Here is a 25,030-nt window from a genome sequence, read left to right on the forward strand (position 1 = left end):
GTGACTGAGGTTGGTCTGAGAACCGTGTGTAGAGGGCCACTCCACGCCTCCCTCTCGGGTCACTGGGTGGGGTGTGGGTGTGTGACTGAGCTAGAATAGCCAGATGCTCTCTTGACCCAGCCTGTCACCACTTTCCCTGTCTGCAGAAGCTCCAGCCTTGACCCTTAAGATACAATGAATCCGTCCTTTCAGGTCTTAGCATCAGTCTGCGGGAGGCTGTTCTGTGGCTCAAGGAGGCCTGTGCTTGGAGGGAACAACCCCTTCAGAGCAGGGGAAATGGTCCTCATCCTTTAAACTTCCATGCAGAAGCCACATCCCCAGGGGTCCCTGTCACAAGGCTTGGGGCCCTTTACTGCTCTCCCTCACAGCCCTCTGGTTTGTGGTTATGTATCTGAGGGTTCTTTTACTAAAGAGATTTTCCCTACCTCAACTGCAATGTCCATGGAGTCAGATCTGGATTTGTTTTTGTGTTTCCTTGGATCACCGAGGTCTGGAACAGTGCGTGACACATAGTAAGTGTTCAGTTAATCATTGTTGAACAGACAACAGCTCCAATGTGCAGCCTCCTGCTCATTGGATGTGAACAATGAGCAGACAGGAGAGGCTCAGAGGAGAAGATGGGCGGAGGATGGGCCCTGGGGCAGATTGACTTAAGGAGACTCAAATCCGGCAGCATAGAAGTAGGAGGAGACAGAGCCTTGGATGTCATGCTGTCCCCTCCTCACTTTCCAGAGGATTGAAACTGTGCAGTGACTTGCTCCAGGTCACCTTGGCTGGAGCCCAGACTCCAACGCTGAACTCTCAGTCTGGTGCTCTTTCCTCTCAGAGAAGCAAGCAGGTGGACAAACGTGAAGGAGGGAGGACCCTGGCTGCCCAGCTGGCCTGGGGCTGGCTGCTTCTGCAAATCAAATCTGTTTGCAGGTGAGGTTGTATTAGAGAGAGGGCATGTACTCAGGAGCTGTTCGCCCTAGGCGGGAATTCCAGCTCTATAACTCACAAGCTGTGTGACCTCAGGCTAGTTACTTCATGTCTCTGGGGTTAATTTTTTTTTGGGGGGGGGCTACATAGGATCTTAGTTGCAGTATAAGGATATTTTAGGGCTTCCTGATTGGTGCTAGAGGTAAAGAACCCACCTCCCAATGCAGGAGTTTGATCCCTGGGTTGGGAAAATCCCTAGAGGAGGGCATGGCAACCCGTTCCAGTATTCTTGCCTGGAGAATCCCATGGAGAGAAGATCCTGGTGGGTTACAGTCCATGGGGTTGCAAAGAGTCAGGCATGACTGAAGAAACTTAGCACATATGCACGCATGGGATCTTTAGTTGTGGCATGTGGGATATAGCTCTCTGACCAGAGAGTGAACCCAGGCCCCCTGCATTGGGAACACAGAGTCTTAGCCACTGGACCACCAGGGAAGTCCCTAGGGTTTGGTTCTTTCTTCGCAGTGAAATGGGACAAAGACATTCCCTTCTGAGGAATGCTGCAAGAACTCCTGAGAGTGAACCGATAGGGCCTGGGACGTGGCCAGCACTTTAAAGCACTGGCTCCCATCGATTTCCTGGCTTCCAAGGGAAGGAGAGAGAAGCAGGGGCTCAGGGAACCTTTGTAAGTGACAGGGGTCCCTCTCCACGGGATCCCCTCAGGCCCTCTGCCCCTACTCGGCCCGCTGAATGCCTGCACATCCTCGCAGATCCCAGACTAACTGCTGTGCCCGATCTAATGAAGGGCATCTCATTAGTGCTCAGCAAAAGCTCATTAAGACCGTGAGCTGTGCGTTAGCGGGTGAAGGAAGGTCAAGGTCCTTTTCACGGGAGTTACTGCCTCTGGGACTCTGTGGAGCCAATATTTGCAAACAAGATGAGGGGGGAATTATTTGTAGCCAAGTAGGCAGTGAAGGAGAGAAGGCAATGGCAAGGCAATGGCAACCCACTCCAATACTCTTGCCTGGAGGATCCCAGGGACAGAGGAGCCTAGTGGGCTGCCATCTATGGGGTCGTACAGAGTCGGACACAACTGAAGCGACTTAGCAGCAGCAGCAGCAGGCAGCAAAGGGTGTAGCCAAGTTTCCCCAGAGCTCACACATAGTCACCAGCATCCTTCCCCTTGTGCGTTTCCCAGGTGACTGATGGTAAAGAATCTGCCTGCCAATGCAGGAGACGCCGGATTGATCCCTGGGTCAGGAAGATCCTCTGGAGGAGGAAATGGCAACCCACTCCAATATTCTTGCCTGGAGAGTTCCATGGACAGAAGAGCCTGGTGGGCTGCAGTTCATGGGGTTGCCAAGAGTCGGACACGACTGAATGACTGAGCACATATCCTTCCCCCAGCCCTGCCCCAGCCCTGCCCCAAGGAGAGAGAGAAGTACTGACCCAGAGCTGGACAGGGCAGTTGCCATGCTGGCCTGAGGAACCAGGACATATTATGAGGAGATAAAGAACACCATCCACAGAGAGTGGACCCAGCAGGGAAGCAGAGACGGGCAGGGACCCAGGCAGCCTGGCCGTGCACTGTCACTGCCTCCTCTGGGGCTCACAGTGTTCATCTGTAAAATGGGAACTCGCTCCAAGGAGCACTGTGAGGGTCATGAGAGAGTTGTATTGATGTAGAGGAGCCCTAGTCACCTGTTGGAGGGAGGTGACAGCGACACCAGGGCCTGGCCTCCTTCACCCTTGTCCTGCCTGCCTGACACCCCCAGAGCACTCTGTAAAGATGAAGACCAAGGGGAAGGAAGAGGAGCTGTTTCTTAAAAGCAAGGAAATGGGCTTAGTGAGGGTTTCCTGACAAATGGGCATGACCTGGACTGCATCCAAATGATATGCAAATGACCATACCTCCAAGTTAATACTAGGTTATTGGGAAGGTCTCAGGACAAGGATTTGGAGATGGCAGTCTTTTCTCTGAGCACCTTCTGGGACGTCTTGTCAACTTGCCAGCTCCCTCGGTGCCCCACCCCCTCCCACCTGGTCTTTTCCTATAAGTTTGCCTTTTCCTTCCTTCCTGTTGTTGGAAGATGTCCAACTCTGCAGTTGTGACCTTCTGCCCTCTAACTCACCCCCTACAAGTGCTGCTGGAGCCCTGGCTGACCTGCCTAAATCCTTGACCAGCTCCTTCAGCCACAGTGCTCTCTGCCAGGCCTCTGATGGCTCAGGTTTCAGACAGGCTGATGGGGAAATTCTTAGGGGTGAAGTATTGTACAAATTGAAGGGTTTCCATCCAGATTCTCTAAGAAGCCACTTGATAAGAGTGCCCCTGTGCCATCATCACCCTTTGTTACAATTCCCTGAGAGGCTGCACACCCTCAGGGATGAGCACACACTCTGGGACAGGCTGTGTGTGTGTGTTACTCAGTCATGTCCGACTCTTTGCAACTCCATGGACTGTAGCCCGCCAGGCTTCTCTGTCTGTGGGATTCTCCAGGCAAGACTACTGGAGTGGGTAGTCATTCCCTTCTCCAGGGAATCTTCCTGACCCAGGGACTGAACCTGGATCTCCTGCATTGTAGGTGGATTCTTGACTGTCTGAACTACCAGGGACAGGCTGGTTGGGGTCAAACTCTGGCTCTCCCACCAGCAGCTGCCTGACTCAGGCAAGGCAATCTCTCGAGCCTTGGTTTCCCCAGGTGTAAAATGGGTCCAAGCACCCTCTCCCTAAGGTTAACAACTGAGCTGATGCATGTTGAGCCTTGTTATGAGTTGAATTGTGTTCCTCCCAAAAGATATGTTGAGGCTAACCCTGGTCCCCATGAATATGAGCTTGTTTTGTTTTTTAAATATTTTATTTTGGCTGTGCCATGTCTTAGTTGTGGCACATGGGATTTTCAATCTTCGATGCACCATGCAGGTTCTTTAGTTGCGGTGTGTGAACTCCTTAGTTGCAACATGTGGGGTCTAGTTCCATGACCAGGGATTGAACCCCTGCCTTGGGAGTGCAGTCTTAGCCACTGGACCACCAGAGAGGTCCCAGATGTGAGCTTATTTGGAAACAGGATCTTTGCAGGTGACCAAATTAAGATGAGGTCATTAGGATCTGATACAACTGAAGGCAATGTGACCTACACAGAGAGAAGACGGGCAAGTGAAGATGGAGACAGAGACTGGAGTGATGTCTCTACAAGCCAATGAATGCCAAGGATGGCCAGCCACCAGCAGAAAGAACCCAGGAGAGGGGGATGGAGCAGAGTCCCCCTCAACCTCCAGAACAACCCTCTCTGTTTACACCTTCCATCAGATTTCCAGCCTCCGGAACTGTGAGAAAATAAACCTCTGTCTTTATAAGCCACCCGGTCTGAAGCACTTTGTTACTAAGACAAACCCTAAGAAGAGCAACTGGTATGCTAAGAGCTATATGTCAGCTTATACCATTAACCCGGTGTTTGGTGTCTGTCTTCACCATGGAGAGTGGGAACCAAAATCTGATGCTCCCTCAGCAAATACTGAGCCTCTGTTGGGTGCCAGGCACGCACTGGTGGTGACAGGTTGTTGCAGGTCTATCCTGCATGCCCAGCCTCCCTGTTAATATTTACAGATGACCAGGCGAGCTCACCAGGAAACCATCCACCCACCCTAAGGGGTCAGTCCCAGCTCAGTCTGTGTCCAGCTTCCTAATGCCCTGGGCCAATGTCTGTCCCAAGGAAGAAGGTCACAGCACGGTACTGGGAACATTGAAGGGGCTAATAAGTGTCCTGGTAGGGAGCCAAATGGGCTCCACTCCTATGGTGCCTTGCCCCAGAGTTCCCCAGCCTGACTCTGGGTTCCCAGAGTACTCTGTGACCCTACCCCAGAGGCTCCTGCCCCTTCCACTCCACCTCCATCTCCTTCCAGGCCCAGCGCCCGCCTCAGCCAGGTTCCCAACGGCACCATGCAAACACTTAGTTATTGCAATTTGAAGAATACAATGGAGCCAGCAATGCTTAAAATGCTCGTGTTAATGGCGGCGGTCTGCAGTTTCATTTCACTTTAATAAGAACCATCTGCTGTGAGCAGGAGGCAGGCACGGCCAGCTCCCCATCCCAGGGGCTGCCCCCTCCCCTAAATTCCACCCACAGAGTCAGGTTGGGGAGGTGGAGGGCTTAAATTTGTGAGGAAGGCTGTGCTGGGGCCCCATGGCTTTCCAGAGAGCAGAGCCCCTTGAGTCTGGGGCCGGGGTTAGGACATGCAGTAACCCAGGCTGGTCCTTCTGTCCTCCCAGGCCAGGACCTAAAGGCCTAGGGAGGCCACAGGACCACCCAGCACTGGCCGCCATAAAACTGTTGGGGAGGGGGGGGCAGGGGGTGTGAGGCCCTGCCCTTGAACCCTCTGTGCTCTTCCTGCAGAGTTCCCGAGGGAGGCCACTCTGGCTGTGCCACTGACCCAGCTACAGGTCAGTTACTTCGCCTTCTGATGCCTTGGTTTTCACATCCATAGAATGGGGGCCCTGTAACAACCACATCAGAAAGTTCTTGTGAGCACTGAGGCAATGTGGAAATTCTGCAGAGGGAAGCCCCCTGCAAAAATCACCTGACTCCCCTGGGAACCAGGTTCAGGAGGAGGGCTGGTCTCTTCCCCTAACAGGGAGAGGCAGGGCAGCTGCCAGTGTCCAGCAGTGGGGAGTGGCAGCCAGCTTCACCACCCAGCAGGGGCTGGCATTGTGATGAAGGCAGTGTGGGTCACACAGGTGGGTGACGTCTGGCCCAGATGTTTGGGAACATAAGGAGTTGTAGCCGAGCTGCGAACAATGTGCCTCTGGGCGCAGAGAACAAGCATCTCGTCCCCCACCTACTGGACCAAAGGTGTGCAAGTCCAGATGTAGTGCCAGGGCTATAGGGAGGTCCCATTGGGCAGGGGGATCTTATAGCCACTCCGGAGGAGCAGAAGGCAGGCGCCCAGCCCCAGGGCCCCCGCCAGGAGCACAGCGCCCAGGGCTTTGAGGAAGGAAGTCCTGGTCCGCGTGAAGGAGCCGGGTGCCATGATGCCGAGCAGGGCTGTGCTGACCGTGAGCGTGTAGAGGATGGAGACGCCTGTGTTGAGGGCGACGATCTTGCCGAACTTGGCAAACGGGGCGATGATGCAGAAGAAGAGGGGCACCGTGGCGATGACTGTGGTGAGGGCGCTGGAGACGATGGCCACGCCCACATGCCGCACGGCCTCCAGCGTCCGCCACTGGCGCTGCGAGTGGGCGTCCTGGGGGTAAGTGAAAGAACGCTGGGGCCCCCCGGAAGGGATCACTCCCTGCCTGGGGCTTGGGATGGGGGGTTGGGCCCTGGGAAACACGCACATGCTGTCCAAGGCCAGCCTTGCCCCTGCAGGGCTCTGATTCCACTTTCATAAATATGTGTGTGTTGGGTGGGGGGAGGGTGAGAGGCGGGTAATAACAGCACCTGCTCCGACGGCTCTGCGGGGACATAAAACCCGCTCCCCTGCAGCAGTGCCCAGCGCTGGGCACAGAGTGGGGGCTGGTTAAACATCCCTATGACAACCAGAACACTGATGATCTGCACGGTCAGTCCTCGAACATGGGAGCCCTGATTGGAACTGATTCCTTCTTTTGACCCAGAGCAGCTAAATGTATAACTGATTTAATTTATGTATTTATAAATGTTTCACACCAAAACAATTCCAAACTGGGGAAAACCAAAAACTTTATGAGACCCAGAGCTGGTTTTGGCACTGAGTACATGGGTATGTCTTCCCAAGCCACAAGGTCCAGTGAGGGTGGGGTGGCCTCAGGGTCACAACTAGAAGGGCTCAGACCTGCTTCTTGGGCTTGAGAATGAGACTGGGAATCAGGGACTCGAGAAACAGGAAGGGCCCTTGGACGGCGCCTGGCCCTCATGCTCACTTAGGGAGACAGAGCTGGGGGAGTGGACCCATCCACGGCCCACAATCATGCTGGGTGCAGCTGCCTAAGAGCTCGAGTCCCCTGGTGTGGAGAATGGCCCTGGAAACGGAGGCTCCTGCAACACATGCTGGATGGGAATCGGACACCATGGTGTCCAGCGACCCTTGGGGGTCTTCATCAGTGGCACTGGGAAGGGAGAAGATATCTTAGGGATGGGTGGGGAAGGTGTGGGGCTCACCTCAGCCTGGTGGGGGGGCAGATTCTCTCCAGCCAACAGGTAGCCCTCAACCAGATGGACGCAGTAATCCACGGAGGAGCCGACAAGAATGGACAGGGAGATCGCCTCCACGGCGCCCATCTCCCAGCCGCTCCAGTACATGATGGTCACCACGAGGCACACGATGCCTGCAGGGGGCCGCGGGGAGGTAGCTTGGACCTGGCCCCACCCATACAGCCCTGGAAGGGGGCTGGGCAAATTCAGAGGGTCTCTGGAGAAGGCGATGAAGTCTACGGTAGATCCCTCAACTCTGGTGACTGGCGAGATGAGGAGGGACAGGGCCTGAGAGGGCTGAGGGGGCCTGAAAGAGGTGACAGGGGGCAGCAACACATCCCTGGGCTGAGACCTGCCACCTGGTGCCACCTGCCTCCTCTTGGGGAGTGCACAGCCCTAGGAACAATTGTCACAGAGGCTCTTTTGGCCTGGGGTGAGGGGTGTATGTGTGTCGGGAAACCTTCACTGAAGAGATGAGACAGTTAAGGGTGGAGAAAAACTTGAGACCGCCAGTGAGACCCCTGCCCGCTCCTGGCCCCCGGCCCACTTACCCAAGATGCTAAGGAGTACAGGCAGCAGGAGTAGCACGTGGGTGGTGAACACAGCCACGGCGGCCACACAGATGAGCAGGGACAGGGCCAGGCCATACAGGGCGCTCTGCACCCCTGCGAGGGAGAAGCAAGGGCCCTCAGCTGGGCTGCAGCACAGGGCACCCACAACCCCCTCACCCTCATGGTTCAGAGGTACAGGGGTCACGCAGATCAGCACCGCCACAGCCAGCTGTGTCCCTCTGGTGACTTTCAGCCACATGCCCTCTCTGAATCCCCATTTCTTCATTTGTTAAAGGGGATAATAACAGTACCTACTCCCTAGGCCTCATTTGGAGTTTAAAGAGATAACACGGGCCAGGCCTTAGCCAGGGCTTGGCATTGAGAAGGCCTCCTAATGACAGATGGCTGCTTACAGCAGTCACTGGTAATGGTAATGACCGCTGGCTATGATGGCCATTACCATCATTACCATTTCTTTTTAAGTGGGCAAACTCAGGATCAGAGGATGTGGCCAGATGCCCCCAGGCAGGAGGGGACCCAAACTCTGGTCTCTAATCGGTGTTGGCGGCCACTGTGTGATTCCAGTTCCTCCAGGGCTCTTGGCCAGAATTGAGAAGACAAGCATGGCTCAGACAGGCCAGGCCGTAGCCTCCCTGGTCTGGGTCACCTGCCACCGCCCGCTGTGCCGGGGCCCTGGGGGAGGGGCTGCCGCTCGCCTATGATCTCCATGAAGATCTGCTTCCAGTGCTCGCAGGTCTGGAAGCCGTGGTGCAGGGCTGAGCCCTCAGGGAGTGTCTTCAGCTGCTGCTGCAGGAAGTTCTCCCAGCGGAGGTAGTCTGAGTAGGTCTGGAAGGAGGACTTGCCCTTGTACGTGGTCTGCGGGGACATGAGCCAGTGAGACGGGTTGGTGGCTGAGGCCTATTATGCTGCCCTGGCGATGGCCGGTCAGCTCTATAACAAATGCAGCTGATCCCTGGACACTTGCAAATGGAGTGTGCTGCATGAGGGGTGAAGGGTGAGCCCATCCGAGACCACCTCCCACCAGCCTCCAGGTGCACGTGTGACTCTCACAGCAGTGGCAGCACGTCCCAAAGCAACCGAAGGCCCTGCCCCATTCCATCCCTGCCCCACTCCAACAGGACCACCTCCAACTCCCAGAGTCCCTGGCTCTGAGTCCCATAGTTGGCCCATGCTGTTTCCTCTGCCCACAGAGCCGGCTTCTGCCCCTCCTTCAAGTAGGGTTCTGTCTCCTCCAGGAAGCCTTCCTTGATGCCCCAAGACAGGCATCCTCTGGGCTCTTTAAGCCCTTGATGCTTTCCCATCATTGTTCTCATCACTGTCTGGCAAGCTGCCCCCACCTTCTCCTGGCTGGACTGTGAGTCTGGGAGGGCAGGTGGCCTATCTGATTCACAGTGCCCAGCTCTGGAACTTTCATGTATATTACTTCATTGATCCAATTCTGCCCTCCCTGAGCACAAACCGATTCACAATGAGTCTGTGTGCAGGTGTGTGTCTGAGTGCTGGTGGGGTGGGAAGTGATGTCCTGTCATGTGGAGGGACCTAAGCAGGTATTCTTCAAACTGTCTGTGGCTTCAGCCTTAAAAAGGAAGGAAATTTGGACACAGGCTACAGCACAGATGAACCTGAAGAGTTTTATGCTAAGTGGAATGAACCAATCATAAAAAGCCAGTGCTGTGTGAGGGATGAGAGTGGTCAAATCCATGGGGAAAGAAACAGAGTGGTGGCTGGAGGGGGCCCCTGGGGAGTCTACGTTTATCGGGAACAGTTTCACTTTTGCAAGATGAAAGATTTTAGAGATGGACGTTAGTGACATTTGCATCACTGTGCATATGCTTAATATTACTGAACTATACACTTACATTGGAGAAGGAAATGGCAACCCACTCCAGTGTTCTTGCCTGGAGAATCCCAGGGACGGGGGAGCCTGGTGGGCTGCCGTCTATGGGGTCGCACAGAGTCAGACACGACTGAAGTGATTTAGCAGCAGCAGCGGCGGCAGCAGCAGCATACACTTACAAATGGTTAAGAGGGCCATATGATGTATATTTTACTGCAATTTTAAAAAACTACTTGGGGCTTTGAGTGGCTTCTGCATTAGTCTGGGGCCCCTTAAAGGCTTGGAGGGGCTCTGGGTCTTCCTTCCTGTGGCTGGAGGTGAGGCTGTACATGCACTGAGGGGAACAGGTGGTGGGACGGAAAGCAGGGCAGGGGCCAGAGAACAAAAATTGCCGGCTTGTCACCTTGTCATATTCTTCTCGTTCCCTGATGCCTTCACGTATGTGATAGACCCTAGCTTCCTGATGACTGCCAGCGGGTGGGCAGGGAACTGAAACCTTAATCTTTAGAGGAGGAGCAGGAGGCTGGAGGAGACGACTGTCCCGCTCAAGGACAAAGAGCACAGCAAGATCAGAGCCAGGGCTGGACCTTGGGGCTCAGCATGGGGCAAGACTCATAGCATGCCAGGTGCCAGGGCCAGGCCTGATGCCCAGGTTGGGATGTGCATGTGTGTGTACAGGTGGGTATACATGGGTGTGTGTATATGGGTGCTTCCTTGGTGGAGCCCAGGGAGCATCAGGGATGAGAGAGAGGAAGCAGTGGGGTGTGGGGATGGCTGGTCCCCTGGCTTCCATCTCTCCTGGGGGGACCCAGCACAGGGGCTCTGTGGCCCAGAACCTGGCCCCTCCCAGTGGCAGAGGGGAACATCTTGAACTGTCACCTACCCCCATGGGATGATGTGAACCCTGAGCCTTTGGGGAAGAAGGGAGGTAAGAGCTGCCTGGCGCTCTGTGTGGCAGAAAGGCCCAGCCTGGTGGTCAGACAGCCTGGTTTTGCACTTGATGCTGGCACTCATGAATCCCGTGACCTTGGGCAAGCAATTTCATCCCTCTTGGCCTCAGTCTCCCCTCTAAGGAGAACGCTCTCTGCTCTGCTCTGGGACGGGGGCTAGAGATCAGTGGTGACACTGCACTCTGTTAGGTTGGCATGCTGCCCCGTGCCCGGTTGGTCCACCCAGGGCTCACCGACTCGAAGGCCATGGAGATCCACTGCACGCGGCCGTCTTTGACGCCTACGGCCCCATGTGACAGCTGCCCCGGGAGCAGGTGGGGTTCGGGCAGCTCCTTGCACTCGGGGTGCAGCATGTGCAGGAAGGAGGAGATGCTGTAGCCTGCAGGGATGGCGGAGAGGGGTTTGGGGTGGGGACCCGGGATGGGAGCATCTCTTCCCCCATCCCACCCACCCATGTGTACCTACCCATCTGAGTGTGTACACACCAGGGGCACACGCTTTCCCCCCAACCTAGTTTAAAAAACGTCTGAAACTACTAGCAATGTCACTGGGAAACCTACAATACCCATTTGCCATTGGGGCAGAAACTGAAATCCTGTGCCTTCTCAGAACCCACCTGCCAGCGCAGGAGACATAAGAAACGAGGGTTCAATCCCTGGGTCGGGAAGGTCCCCTGGAGGAGGAAATGGCAACCCACCCCAGTATTCTTGCCTGGGAAATCCCATAGACAGAGGAGTCTGGTGAGCTACAGTCCATGGGTTGCAAAGAGTCAGACATGACTGAAGTGACTTAGCATGCAGCACATGCATGCCTTTTCAGGAAGAACCCTAGTCTGACCCAGGTTTCTACTGAGGGGTTGGCCCCAGGCCTCACCCCCAATTTTGGGAAAGCTCCTCCCACAGGTGTGCCCTGCACACTTCACACCTCCCCAGGCCTGTGGACTCTCTGCCAGTTCATCCTCAGGGATGAGACTACTCTTATCTGGAAGGTTCACATAGCTCCCACCCCCGCGTGGACACACACACACACACACACACAGACGAGAGTCCACAGACACCCCAACTCCAGGCATGTGTGTCCTGGGGGCTGTCCCCACCTTGGACCTCACACCCACCTGAGGGCAGGCACTGGGCCCCGCCCGGCTTCACCAACTCCGAGTTCCCCGCTATGGCCTTGCAGAGGCGACACAGGTGCCCAATTTCTTTGAAGAGGTCAAAGCTGCTGTCATAGATGACGCTGCCCTTTCCCAAGGAGACACAAGCCAGTGCAGCTGCTCAGTGAGTCAGGGACTCAGTCCTGGCCCCACCCTGGGGAGGAGCCTCCGGCAGCTCCTGCAACCATCCTGGCCAGCACTCAAACCCTCTGCCTGGTTGCCCACGGTCCTGCCTGAGTCTGCTCTGCCCCACCCCCAGCAGCTCCTCTGCTCCCATCACTGCCCACCCCCACGGACCCCCTCAGTCTCCCTTCCTTAATTTTACTCACAGCATGCTCACCTGGGCCCTTGCTTTCCCCTCTCCCTCCGCATAGCTGACTCCCACCCCTGCCCTCCATCACCTGCTTCCTCTTCTCCCCACCTCCCCGTCCCTCTTCTGAACCCCTGCGGACTCATGGTCCAGACTGGATACAACTCCTCTGACTCCACCTGGCTCTCAAATTACTTAGTGTCTGACACCCTGTATACCCGGCTGGCTGAATTCCCGAGGCAGAGGTTACGACCAACGAGACCTACATCCACAGTCCTTTCAACCACATCTCAGCCCCCATCACGTGCCAGGCACAGACCAAGTCACACCTCTCTCTGTCAGATCCTTTCTCCTCCAGCGCCCAAGAGCCCCGCACCAGCACAAACATGTACAAAGAGGAAGACTACTCCAGGCGAGGGCACCCTGGCTGAGGCACACAACAAGGGCTATGGGCATGGGGTGGGGGAGAGGCCCCCTGCAGAAGGACAGGGAGGGTTTACCCACCTGTTGCCCTCCCCTCTGTTCCACCCCTAGTGATGCAGGGCAGCTGGCTTGGTCCCAGATTCCTGGGTGATTCTAAAAGCTCGACCCTGCTCCATCCTCAAGAGAAATGATGCCCCAGGGGTCCGGGGAGGTTCTGTCTGGGCTGGGTGAGCGGTCAAGGAGCTAAGGGTGGGGGTGGGGAGCTGGGCTGGTGGTCCCTGCACTGGTAGCTGTTCATCAGCCTGCTGTGGCGGGGCCCTCTGGCAGCTGTCCAGCGTGGGTGCACGCACCGGGTCTCCGATGACGTGGTTGTCCACCTGCCGTGTGCGGTTGATGCCAATGATGCCAAAGACCACAAAGACCATGGCCCCTGTATCCACCAGTGGCCGCACTGCTGGCTTCCCACAGCCCGTGTTTATGCAGGGGTTGAAGCCGAAGGTGGCGGAGAGGCGGGCCTTGGGTGCTGCAGAGGGAGGCACAGCTATACAGAAAGGCCAGGCCCAGCCTCCCGAGGCCCCACAGCAGCCTCCCTGCACATACCTTTCTCGCTGGGCACGTAGAAGAACCCTTTGGTCGGCCCATCGGGGCTGGAGCTGAGCAAGCAGCCGGGAGGTGCCACACACACACGCCCGTGGAAAGGGGGCTTGTGGGACTGGGCAAAATACAACTTCCTGTGGAGGCAAAGGAGGCCGGGACTGAGGATGGGAGGGCCAGGAGGGCTAGGAGGGGTTGGGAAGGAGAGGCAAAGGCATGCAGAGGCCAGAAGAACAACCCAGGGATCAAACCAGCATCTCTGACGTCTCCTGCATTGGCAGGTTCTTTATCACTAACGCCACCTGGGAAGCCCTCCAGGGGTGCAAGAATTCTGAATGACCTCAGGGCCAGCCTTGGGGTCATTGCCCAGAAGCCCCCAGCCCCACCTTAAACTGAACAGTTACAGAGCTCAAGATTCTGTTTGAAGAAAGGATTCCACGGTCAGCTTATTGACCACTGGACTTGATGTAGCTCTGGGATTCCCTGGTGGCTCAATGGTAAAGAATCTGCATGTAATGCAGGAGACCTGGGTTCGATCTTTGGGTTGGAAAGATCCCCTGGAGAAGGGAATGGCAACTCATTCCAGTATTATTTTCCTGGAGAATTCCATGGACAGGGGAGCCTGGCTGGCTACAGGGAAGTCCATGGAGCCACAAAGAGTCAGACACGACTGAGCGACTAACACTTTCTTGATGTAGTTCCAGGTGCTTTATAGAATGCTCTAAGCTCATCCAGGCAGCATGACCCCAGTGGCTATTGTGTATCTGCAGAGGGAGCCTAGCCCTAGAGGGCAGGCAGAAGGACCCCACCTCCTGAGCCAGGTGGGCCAAGCTGGAATGGCCCAGTGAGCCCATCTTGGTCAACCCCCGGCCCCAAGCTGAGTCCAGCCTCATGTGGGTGCTCGCTGCCCCAAGGCCAGGCCCTGCCAAACAGACCATGGTCCCTGGTGGCAGAAGCGCAGGCCCTGCACTGCCGTTATCTGGACTGCGATGGCAGCGGGCTCTTCCTTTCGGAGCACGTATTGTAATTTGTAATGACATTGCGCTTGACTTGCTAGCTGTTGTCTCCTGCTAGTCAGCCCGAGGGCAGGAGTCACATCTGTCTTGTTTACCATCCCCAGCACTAGCCACATGCCGGCCCACTGTCAGTGCTCAAGGTTTATTAAATGAATGAATGGATGAGAGAGTAAGGCCCTCAGCGAACATAGCCTCAGTGGTCAGAACAGGGGGAGGAACCTGGGAAAAGATGCCCCCAGCTGGCTCGGAGACCCCTCAAGGCACAGCACACAGTTGCTCATTAAGTATTTGGGGACAGTGACTTCATGCCAGGCGCTAGGCAGGGCATGTGTATACAGTAGATAAGGACAACAGACACGGGCTCTCTCCTGTCACCTTACAGTCTCAGGGGATGTTAGCTGCTCAGTAGTGTCTGACTCTGCCATTCCATGGAATATAGCCTGCCAGCCTCCTCTGTCCATGGGATTTCCCAGGCAAGAATACTGGAGTGGGTTGCTTGCCCTCCTCCAGAGGATCTTCCTGACCCAGGGATCAAACCTGGGTCTCCTGCATTGCAGGCAGATTCTTTAGGGAGGAGCAACACTAAATAAATAACCTCTGAATTAACTGTATGCACTGAGAGTGTGGATAGAGCCTTGGAGAGGTAGGCGGCGTGTACTCATTCTTTCCTTCACTCATTTACCCAGCAAGCGTTTCCTGAGCACCTGCTGCGTGCCAGGCTCTGGACCAGGTGAGGGAATATGGCAGGAGGCCTACATTCTACTGAGCAAACACAGGTAACGAACCAGCTGTCAGTATGCTTCCAGGAGGTGATGGGAACCAGAAAGAGAGCAGCTGGGTGATGTATGGGGAGAGATGGGGTGTGGCTGTTTCAGCTGTGGGAGGGCGGTCTGGTCAGAGACAGCCGTGGGTGGGGAGTATCTGGGTAAGGACCTAAATCTTGAGGAGTCAATCATGGACTTCCCTTGTGGTCCTGTGGTTCTGGAGGAGCTGGGGAAGAGCACCATAGGTCCAGGGAACAGCAAATGCAGGAGCTCTGAGCTGGAAACTGCCTGGTGTGCCAAGGGGCAGGCAGACAGCATCTCTCACAGAGCCACTCAGAGGATAAGGGGCAGATAGGGGAGAGAACTGTGGGCCTGGCATCTTGGTGTTCCCCGATCCCCAGCTCTGGGGGGGGGGAGACTGTCTAAGCACACATGTGGAAATAGGTAGGGGTTTCTTTTTAAAAGAATTTTTTTTTTAATGTGGACCACTTTTTAAAGTCTTTATTGACTTTGTTACAATATTGCTTCTGTTTTTGGTTTTGGTTTTATGCCCCTGAGGCATGTAGGATTGTAGCTTCACTGACTAGGGATTGAACTTGGTCTCCCTGCACTGGCAGGCGAAGTCTTAACCACCAGACCAACAGGGAAGTCCCTGGACAGCGGCCTGCGGACATCCCTGGTGGGAGGGGCAAACGAGTACGAACCGGCTCGTCTGCAAGGCTCTGTTACCGGGTGTGCTGCTGCTCCTTGGCGGCCACGTAGAAGCTGAAGTCAAGCTTCCAGCCCCGTTTGGTGTCGCAGGCCAAGGTCGTCACCATCCACTTGCGGGAGGGGCTCGCCGCCTGGAGCAGCCCTACTGTAGACATACAAGCGGTCAGCTTCTTGGTGAAGTTACCAAAAGGCGCTCTATACACCTAAGCAGTGGATTGACAGAGACAAGACAGGTGACTCCGGGAGGCTGCCTCTGCCTGGGCTGGGCCTCAGGCTGGGTCCCCTCCCTCCTGGGAGACCTCCCCACCCCCTGCCCCTGTTCCAGCCCCCAGAGTCAGGGGAAGAGCTCTGGGCAGAACCCAGGAGGCTTGGGTTCGAGTTTAAAGGTGTGGCAAACCCTTCCCTCTCTCTCTCTGAGCCTCAGTCCTTCTTCAACTGAGGATTTACTCCAAGCCAGCCCTGAGCTGGGCTGTGAATACAACACTGAACCAGATGGGCTTGGTCCCTGCCCTCCTAGAGCCACGAGTGACGATGGCTTCAGATTCTTTTAAGGGCTTAGACTTAAACATTAGCATGATAAGACCCAGGAGGAATGGGGCAGTAGAAGAGGAGGGTGAACTGAGATTTCCAGGACATGACCCAGGGAGGAGGTGACATTATGTTAAGAAACCTGAACGGGGAGCCAGTCGTGCTTTAAGCTGGAAGGCAGGCTCTCCAGGCAGTGGGAATCACCTTGTAAACATTAGTGTAAAGGTCAGAGCCAGGGAATACCTCACACACTCCATCTTTCAAACGGAAATACAAACCCTGATCAGATTGACATGAGTTGACATGGGTAACTGTCACCCTGGAGGTGTAACATGTTAAAGAAACACCAATGATGTTTGAGAGGAAAAAATCAGAGGCCTGGGTTGGCCCTGGGAGACCCTTTTCTGGGGGTGTTAGAACAGAGGCTGAAAACGACAGTCTAACTCATGGCTCCCGTTTACCGAGTGCTTACTACATTTCAGGTGTTACAGAGCTCACAGGCCTTGTCTCAAGTACCTCCAGCAACCCAGGGTGGTACCTTTCATACCCCCATTACATAGATGAGGAAGCTGAGGCTCAGAGAGATGAAGTAATCTTCCCAAAGACACACAGGTTATAAATGGCACAGCCAGAACTCGAACCCAGGCCTGGCTGACTCAGCAGCCCTGCTTTCACCACTCTGCAGGTCCCTGCTGTGGGCCTGGCTGATGGCAGGAGAGGGTCCTCATTTGCCTGGAGCAGGTCCATCCTTGCAGACCCTGCCCCTACCCCGACGTGGCCAGTGCCCACCAATGCAGCACTAAGGGCCCCTTCCCTGGTCGTGGCAGCTCACTGCATGAGAGCCCAGGCTCACCTGGAAGGAGGGCACCTCCCCGTCCCCAAGGGACACGGTCTGCCAAGGGGCAGGCAGGCTGGCATTGAGGGAGAACCTGTAGACAGTCGGGCGGCCTTTGTTCTTCACCTTGGAGACGTACACGGTGCCTGGGGAGTCTAGGGACAAAGGAGGGGTGGAGGAGGGGGGACGATCACCTCGGCTAGCATCCCCTGATCCTGCAGCAGCCCAGCCTCTGCTCCGCTGGCTGAGGAGCTGAGCCTGATCTCGGGCTCATCTCCAAGTGTTGGCTCTGTTCCTGTATACTGGACCGAGCCCACCGCAGTGGTGGAGGGGCAGGTGGTGGTGGTGAACACGGGGATGGCGCAGTGACATAGATGGAGGGCAGGTGGTGGTGGACACTGGATGGGAGGTGGCAGGTGTGGAGGAAGTGACAGTGCAGGTGGAAGCCATGGTAAAGATGTGCCAGTATGGACTAGGGAAGTGGCAGTGATGCCAATGACGGGAGCACAGTGTGAAAGCTGGGGCCACATTGGTGATGACGATGGTGGGCACAGAGGGGGTGATGATGGTTGTGGGGTGACAAGGACATATGGAACTGCCCTGGGGGTTAATTCTGGGGGTTAACTGCGGGGGGTTAATTCCCACATGTATCCCAGCATACCCCCTCTGACAGGAACACCAGAAGGGATAAGCTAGGCTCCAGTGTTCAGGAGGCCCCCTCCCCCAAATCAGGATGGTCCGGCACACAAGGCGGGTTCATGGGGCAGCACAGGCCAGGCTGGGGTGTGGCAGGAGGGGATCGCCTTGTTCTGGCCGAGGAGAGCTGGTGGGATGCTGGGCGAGGGCCTCAAGTTCACTCCCCTACCCCCACCCCCAACCCAACCCTGTTGTTCTTGAAGGAGAATCAAAGAAGGGATTTTATCTGCTCTCCCTGCAAGACCCCCACACCCTTGTACCAGGACATCCTGACACCCCCACCCAGACAGTCCACATTCCCCACTGACCCTGCAGCGTGGCCTCAGGCCGGCTGGCCCAGGACACCCCAGAACCCCGCTTCTTCTTCTCCAGGGACGTCCGGATATTGTTCTGCAGGCTGTGGGGCTTCTCCTGGAACAGACCTACCCCCCGCGTCGTGTCAGGGACAGGAGGGCCTCCCTGGCTGGGCTCGGCTGAGGTTGGGACAGTGACGATCCCAGGGACACAGGCCCTGGAGCCTTTAGAAAAGGGGGTAGTGTCAGGGTGTCTGGGGAAAAGGTTTTTTCTAAAACAAACGTGGGGAGAACTGAAAAAATGCCAAATGCATAAGAATCTTAAGGCAAAAGAAAGGTACCCACCAGCCTTACCCCGAGAAAGACACTCAGAAGCTTTCCCTACTCACCCTCATCTTGCCTCACTTTCCCCCTGTCAAATGGGATGACACTCCCAAGGGTTACCTCTGGAGGGTGGTTGAGGGATCAAAGGGGACGCTGCATCTCATGGGCTTAGCAATGTGTCTGGCTCGTGCTGAATGCTCCATAAATAGGAATAATTAGAAACAGCAGAGATGAGGGGAGACTGCCTGTTTTGCCCCAAGCATTGTAGATGAATTTTTTGTTGGTTTTGTTTTTTTAATGAGCTACATTTTACACTTTCAAAAATGCGATCCTCACAGTAATTCTAGGAGGTGGTTATTATTAACCCCATTTGACAGAGAAGCAAGCAGAGGTTCGAGGAGGTTACATGACCTGTAGGGGAAGTGAGAGGCGGAGGCCAGCAGGACAGGTCCTGTCTGCCCCTACAGCCGAAGCTCTTTTTGCTACAACATGAAGGGCCCCTTTAAGAGGCAGCTCAGAGGCTGAGAGATACAAGGGGCCAGGGGCTGAACTCTGGCTGGGGTCTTGGCCCTTCTCCAGATGTTTCCAGGAACTTTGGGATCATCCCAGGGTCTGTCCATCTGTGAAATGGGAGCAGATGTGGCTTTCAGCCTCCAGGCCCCAAGGGATGGCAGAAGGCCTTGCAGGGGCAGTGAGAATGGAATGAAATTCAATGCCCAGGCAGGTGGGAGTGGCGGAGGGGATGTGGCCAGGTCAGCTCCAGTTCAAGAGGGGATCCTCAGGCACCTCCCTAAGCCGCTTCGGATTATCATGCATTCGGCTCATGCAATCACCAAGGGGAAGGCCAGGTTAATCTGAACACCGCCCCAATTACATGAAGACAATTACAGCAGTCAGCGGGTCTTCCCCTAGGAGCTGGGAGCACTCACCCAAGCGTCTTCTCATTTGGTTTCTAACCACCCGGCAAAGCGGTATGACCTTGAGTCGACTTCCCTCGCCCTACCCTGGACCTCATCAGACTAACTCTAAGACAAGCAGACATCTTTATCTCACCTCTTGGCTCATCCCTGGCACATGCTCCATCACCAAGTCCTGTGGATGTCATCTCCTAAAAACCTCTTGACTTCACTGCACCATCAACCACGCTGGCTCCAGCCCCTACAGTCTCTTGTCAAGATGACACCAGCCTTCTACCTGGACTCCCAGCCATGCTCTACGCAGCCCTCCAACCAGACAGCACCTGGTCCCTCTCTGTGTAAAGCCCTCCACTAACTTCCAGTGACAATGACAATGACAATGTAATCCAGACATCACACTGTAGCCCACCAGGCCCATCTGGCTAGCTTTGGATCATGCAACTACCTCCCTCAAACCTGGTCCTAGTCTTTCCCACCTCTGGTGCTCCCCTCTGCCTAGACCACTTCCCACCTCTCCCCTCCCAGCCAGGCCAAGTCCTTCCCATTCCACGAGTCTTGGCTTAGATAGTCCCTCCTCCAGGAAGATCTCCATGATGCTGAGCTCCCCAGGCACCCTGCTTTTCGTCCACCACAGCTCAGATCTACTATTACATGGCCTCCATAGCAGTGGAGTGAATTCCTGTGCTTGGGAAGCCTGTCCTGCCCACTGCGGCCTCCCCAGCACCAGCACAGCTGGTACCCAGGCAGTATTCATTTAATGAAATGTGGAAACACTGAGACTCCCTGGTGGCTCAGATGATAAAGAATCTGCCTAGAGTGTGGAAGACTTGGGTTCGATCCCTGGGTCGGGAAGATCCCCTGGAGAAGGGAATGGCTACCCACTCCAGTATTCTTGCCTGGAGAATCCCATGGACAGAGGAGACTGGTGGGCCTACAGTCCATGGGGGTGCAAAGAGTCGGACGTGACTGAGTGACTAACACTTTTTAGAGGTGGAGTTGATTTCCTAAGTTCACACGGTGATGGGGAGCCTGGCATCTCTAGTCTTGGGGATCTGGACTCCAAAGAGGACACCCCGGCAGGAAACCTCACCTGAACAGGTGATGCAGGAGATGCCCTCGGCGCTCAGGTTGTACTTGAGGTCCAGCAGCACCTGGATGTTGGTATCGGGCCGGAAGAGCAGCGGGGCCCGGCTGGCGGGGCGGAGCCGGCTGGCGAACACCAGGGACAGGACAAGGATGGAGACAAAGAGCCCTGCGAGGAAAGGACACTGCGCTAGGCAGGGCCGGGGCCCGGGGGCGGGGGGACACATGCACAGCCGGGGCCTCCAGAGCCCTGGGAAAGAGCTGCTCCTGCTGTGGGGAGGAGGGCAGGTATCCCAAGGGAGTGGGCAGAGGCCCAGCATGCCAGCCTGTGGGTGAGGCTGCTGGGGATCACTCCCTTGAAGGTAGGGGCCAGTTGTCATGCATGTCACCAGGGGTCGGACTTCAAGTTCCAGCTCACATTCCTGGACAAGAAGCAGCCATCATCTTAGAGCCCTGAACAGTCTATAAAGAGCCGGCACATCCATTTGGTCTTACACAGACCTAAATCTTTACAACGATAATAATAATAGCACTTAACTTTCATGGAGCACTACTGCATGCCTCACACTGGGCTAAATCCTTTACACATACTGTCGTTTCCTTACAACAGCCTTACTAGATACTCTTCTTCTCCTCAGTCATAAGATAGGAAACTGAGGCACAGACTAACTGCCCCAGTCCAGGTGGCACTGCTAGAACGTGGCAGAGTCAGGATCCCAATTAGCCAAGCTGGTCCAATGGCAGAGCCCAAGCACTGGGCACTCTGCTCTGCTGTCCAGCATGATGACCAGGACGTAGGAGGTGTTCAGTAAGCGACAGCTATCGTGAGACTGGCTTTATTCTCTGCAGGGAGGGGGTGAGGCTCCGAGAGAGTGAGCGACCTGAGCCCGGGTCTCTGACCTCTAGCTCATCTGTGGGACAAGGGGCGGGCTCCCAAGACCTGCGTGTTCTTTGAGAAAATGGCTGGGGGGAGTCTGTTGTCCACATCTCAGGTGCTGGGAGACACTGCGAGATGGGGGAAGGAGAGTGGAGAGCCCACTTACCCACAATCACCCAACGGCTCTTGACGGCTGACCACAGGACCCAGTGGTGCAGCAGCTCCTGCAGCTGGGCAATGAGCTGCCCCCGGCTGCCCCCGTTGGGAGCCGGCTGCAAGCCCTCGGGGGGCACAGACACCAGGGACACATCTCCCAGCTCCAGCGACACTGCAGGGCAGAGCAGCGGTCCATCAGAGGGCTGGCCCAGAAGTGGGTCAAAGTCCCCCTGGTCCACACCCCCTCCAGGGAAGCTCAGATGCTTGATGGGGATCCTCCCAGTCTCGTCCCACCCCCAACTCAGGACCAGATGGTCCTCGCACCAGCTTGTCAAGGTACTTCCCCTGACAGAGGCAGTGCCTGGGTCCCGCAGATTCAGCAGCAGGCCCGCACCCCCTCTCACCTGGCTCCTCCTCCACACTCAGCAGGGGGATGTCATCGTCCAGGTAGGGCATGGGGCCCTGTGCAGGGCCACCCCCAACCCGCTCAGGAGCTGTGAACACGTCCCCAGGGAAGTGCGGGGAACTCCTACGGCCACACTTCTGGTTGCAGCTGCGGAAAGAGTGGGGGAAGGGTGGGTCCTGGGAGTCCAGGCTGCATGTCCGGGCTACATGTGAACCAGGCATCACGCTGCTGCTGACAACCCACAGGACATGCCTCCCAGGCTTCCAGGAGCCTGTGCCTGAATTCTCACCAGTGTCATCTCCCCCAGGGCCCTCGGGTACCACAGTTCCTCTGGGGAGACAAATGGTGACAGTAGTCATTCCTAGGGACAGCAGATGATGGCACGCAGCTGCCCAAGCATCGAGGTGACTGCAGCAGAGGGATCACGCCTGTGCTGTCGAGTGCCTGGGGCCCTGAGACCAGGGGGATGGGGAAGCGGGGCTGGGCTGAGTGTGCAGCTGAGGCCTTAGCTGGAGTGAATGTGGGGGACCAAGGCTCACCCTGGAGACTGGGGGCAAGAACAGTGCACACAGCGAATGTGCCAGGAGTGCTCAGTGCCAGAGACTGAGCTAGAGCTCCTCGTGGATTCTCTTATGAATCCCCACAGGGTTGTAGTACCCATTTTACAGAACAGAAAACTGAGGTGCAGAGAGGTTAAGTTACATGTCCAAAGGCCCACAGTTTCCAGGCAAGGAGGCTGAGGCTACATCCCCTACCCTAGACTGGGGGAAGGGACAGGGTGGGCTTAGTTGGTATCTCTGTAGAAATTAGGGAAAAGGAGGCTTTTACCCAAGTCACTTTGCTTCTATGTCACAAAACTGTCATAGAAACAGTCAAACCTGAATGGCCACAGTGCAGATGACTGTGCCTCAGCTAGAGGGCTCTTGTGCAGTGCCCAACCTGAACCACCATACATGGAGACCCTGAAGCAAAGGTATGCGTGGGAGAGCTAAGGAGTCCTTCCCAGACCTTAATCTGAGCTCCCTGCTGGCCTCTCATCTCCTTCCTGCCCCTCGTCTCACCATGGTCAAGTGGACACTGTCATGGACCCCTGACAGTCCTGCATTTGCATGCCCTGCACCAAGGCCAGACCGTCTATCATTCCCTAGTACTCCCAACCCAGACAGCCACTCAGGCCGGATTCCATGTGACCAATGTGCCCCCTGCCTTAACCCTGCTGGCTTGGCCCACAAGACCCCAAGCCCTCTACCTTCAGCTGCAGCAGCTCTGTACTGATCCAATCAACTTTGCACCTGGCTCACTGGGTCTAAATACGGTTCCTCTCTCAAGATGAGAACCCAGAGGACATTTAAAGTGGTGGCTAAGAGCATGGGATCCAGTCAGATTACGGGGATCTAAATTTCCGCTCTGCTGCCTATTATATGGATAACTTTGAGAAAGCTGCCCAGCGTCTCCAAGCCTTTGCCTCCTTGTCTACAGACATTTTACAAAACGGGTGAAATAAGAGGACCCAGCTCCTAGGGTCCCTGGGGATGGCAGTAAGATCTTGTACAAAAGCACTCTGCCCACTTTCAGGTACACAGTAGGTGATCAAATGTAACTATTAGACAGGAGTACACAGAAGTGCTAGCATAGGACGGGGCACACAGAAGGTGCTCAGCAGTGAATCAGGAGGCTTCTGGGAGAGAGGATGGTGTGCTGAATGGCCCCCCAAGGGTCTGCCATGGCTACTCCGTGAGAGCAGGACACAGTCCCTGTGCCTTCCTCACCCGCCCGGCTCACCTGGCCTGGCAGGCACTCTCCAGCGGTGCCATGTAAAGGCTCCAGATGCCCAGGGCTGCAGGCATGGTGAAGAGCACTGCCAGCCAGCAGCAGGACACGATCAGAGACATGAACAGGCCGAAGTCGTGGACAGCTGGGATCTGGGAATGGAAAGGTGGGGGCGATGGGCGGGGATCAGGCCTGGAGCCCAAGGAGCCCAGGGACTCTGCAGCACTGGGCCCTGACCACCCCCAGACTGAGGCAGGATGCGAAGGCCGAGGCTGCGGGAATGACGGCACTGGCCTAGGAGGATGTCAGATGGCTGGGCTGGAGCCAGGGGTGTGGCAGAGAGGAAGAGTCCAGCCTCTGGTCGACACTGCAGCCCTCTGCCCAGAACAGTGCCCAGCATAGAGCAAGCGCACCGTAACTCATTACAGGAAGGACAGAGGAAAACACACACTGTCAGAGCAGGGCACACGCTAGCAGAGGGGAACAGAGAGCTGCCACAGGGTGTGCCCCAGGAGTGTCACAGGCACCTGCGCAGGGTGTGGCCATCAGAAGGAAGCTGCAGCCAACAAGCACACAGGCCTTCCTTCACTGTCTGTGGAACACTTTCACAAGCATCTCATTCCATTCTCTGATGATCCACACGTGAGGAGAGTGAGGCTCACAGAAGTTAAACAAGCTGCCTAAGGTCACACAGCCAGAAAATGGCAGAGGAGGGATGGAAATCCAGCTCAGCTTGTTTTCTGGGTGTGGTTCTCTAGTAAAGTCTGGAGAATCCCAGAGCATCTAGCGGTTTCTAGACAGGATCCTCAGTCCAGGTCATAAGACCTCTCAGACTCAGACAGGCTCACTGCCTTTCAGGCTCTGCTGGCACCCAGGACCTGGCCTAGGATCCTTCTCTCAAGCCCAGCTCAGACAGGAAGGAGTGTGGGGCCAGCAAGAGGGAAGTGCATGTGAGGGATAACAATGCTGTATGCAGCTGGTGGGTGGAGAGGGCCCTGCACTGGGGTCAGGAGTCATGGGCAGGCTTACCATGTAGCAGCTGGGGGACCTTTGGAAACAACTGCTAAATGCCCTTCAGGGCTGAGAGTGGATTATCAGTAATGAGCATCAATAAGAAACACAATTTGTATCACTAGAATTCTCCCATTTGTTAAGTTCTGGTGATGGTGATTAGTAACAAAACATGGACTCTAGGGACGTGGCAAGTACCTTGAGGTGGAAACTGCGTGGCCCCAAGAGAAGGGGTGGGTGGGAAGAGCGGAGACCAGGGTCCAGGTATGCATGGGCAGGGGTGGGGGGCAGGGGACGCCAGGCCAGGCTGGAGGGCTGGCTCCCACCTGGGAGAAGACGTTAGCCGCATAGGCGGCGGCCGTGGTCAGCGAGGTGAAGAAGGTGGCCTTGCCTGCCGTCTGGATGGTGTGAATCATCCGCAGTTGAGGGTCTTCCAGGTGGGTGGCCTGGCGGTAGGTGTTGATGAACACAAAGACGTCGTCCACGCCTATGGGAGGGGGGCCGGGCCAGCTGGGTTACTCTGCTGTCTCCAGGTCAGATCCAACCTGGGCCATGAACCCAAGACCCACTCTCATGCTGCACGGCCCCCTCCCTCACCAGAACTAGATCCTTTCCTCCAAATCTTCACCACCCCTCACCTTTCCCACCATGCTTAACCTTTCTTTACCCAGCATATCCACCCACTCCTTCCACCTCTGGGGGGTTCCACCCACCATATG

General features: G+C 55.9%; 1 protein-coding gene and 1 long non-coding RNA gene across 2 annotated transcripts in view; one reads left to right on the forward strand and one right to left on the reverse strand.

Annotated features, from left to right (window-relative positions):
- Positions 1-659: 659 nt before the first annotated feature.
- Positions 660-4,276, forward strand: LOC109570794 (uncharacterized). Its single transcript, XR_002182553.2, has 2 exons — positions 660-921; positions 4,058-4,276. It is a non-coding gene; the product is annotated as an uncharacterized lncRNA (long non-coding RNA).
- Positions 4,277-4,902: 626 nt separating this feature from the next.
- Positions 4,903-25,030, reverse strand: part of DISP3 (dispatched RND transporter family member 3) — a 58,112-nt gene continuing 37,984 nt past the window's right edge. The window contains exons 6-21 of the mRNA XM_070768226.1: positions 24,638-24,798; positions 23,313-23,452; positions 21,529-21,677; positions 21,135-21,296; positions 20,099-20,260; positions 17,783-17,896; positions 16,797-16,933; positions 15,434-15,618; positions 12,931-13,061; positions 12,681-12,853; positions 11,559-11,685; positions 10,678-10,823; positions 8,353-8,512; positions 7,637-7,750; positions 7,053-7,219; positions 4,903-6,156 (exon numbers count right to left, since the gene is read on the reverse strand). Of these exons, the coding sequence (XP_070624327.1) occupies positions 5,794-6,156; positions 7,053-7,219; positions 7,637-7,750; positions 8,353-8,512; positions 10,678-10,823; positions 11,559-11,685; positions 12,681-12,853; positions 12,931-13,061; positions 15,434-15,618; positions 16,797-16,933; positions 17,783-17,896; positions 20,099-20,260; positions 21,135-21,296; positions 21,529-21,677; positions 23,313-23,452; positions 24,638-24,798 (2,591 nt within the window). The 3' untranslated portion in view covers positions 4,903-5,793. The remainder of the gene's footprint in view (positions 6,157-7,052; positions 7,220-7,636; positions 7,751-8,352; positions 8,513-10,677; positions 10,824-11,558; positions 11,686-12,680; positions 12,854-12,930; positions 13,062-15,433; positions 15,619-16,796; positions 16,934-17,782; positions 17,897-20,098; positions 20,261-21,134; positions 21,297-21,528; positions 21,678-23,312; positions 23,453-24,637; positions 24,799-25,030) is intronic.

The sequence above is a fragment of the Bos indicus genome, chromosome 16 (assembly GCF_029378745.1).
Source record: "Bos indicus isolate NIAB-ARS_2022 breed Sahiwal x Tharparkar chromosome 16, NIAB-ARS_B.indTharparkar_mat_pri_1.0, whole genome shotgun sequence".
Taxonomy (NCBI): Eukaryota; Metazoa; Chordata; class Mammalia; order Artiodactyla; family Bovidae; genus Bos; species Bos indicus.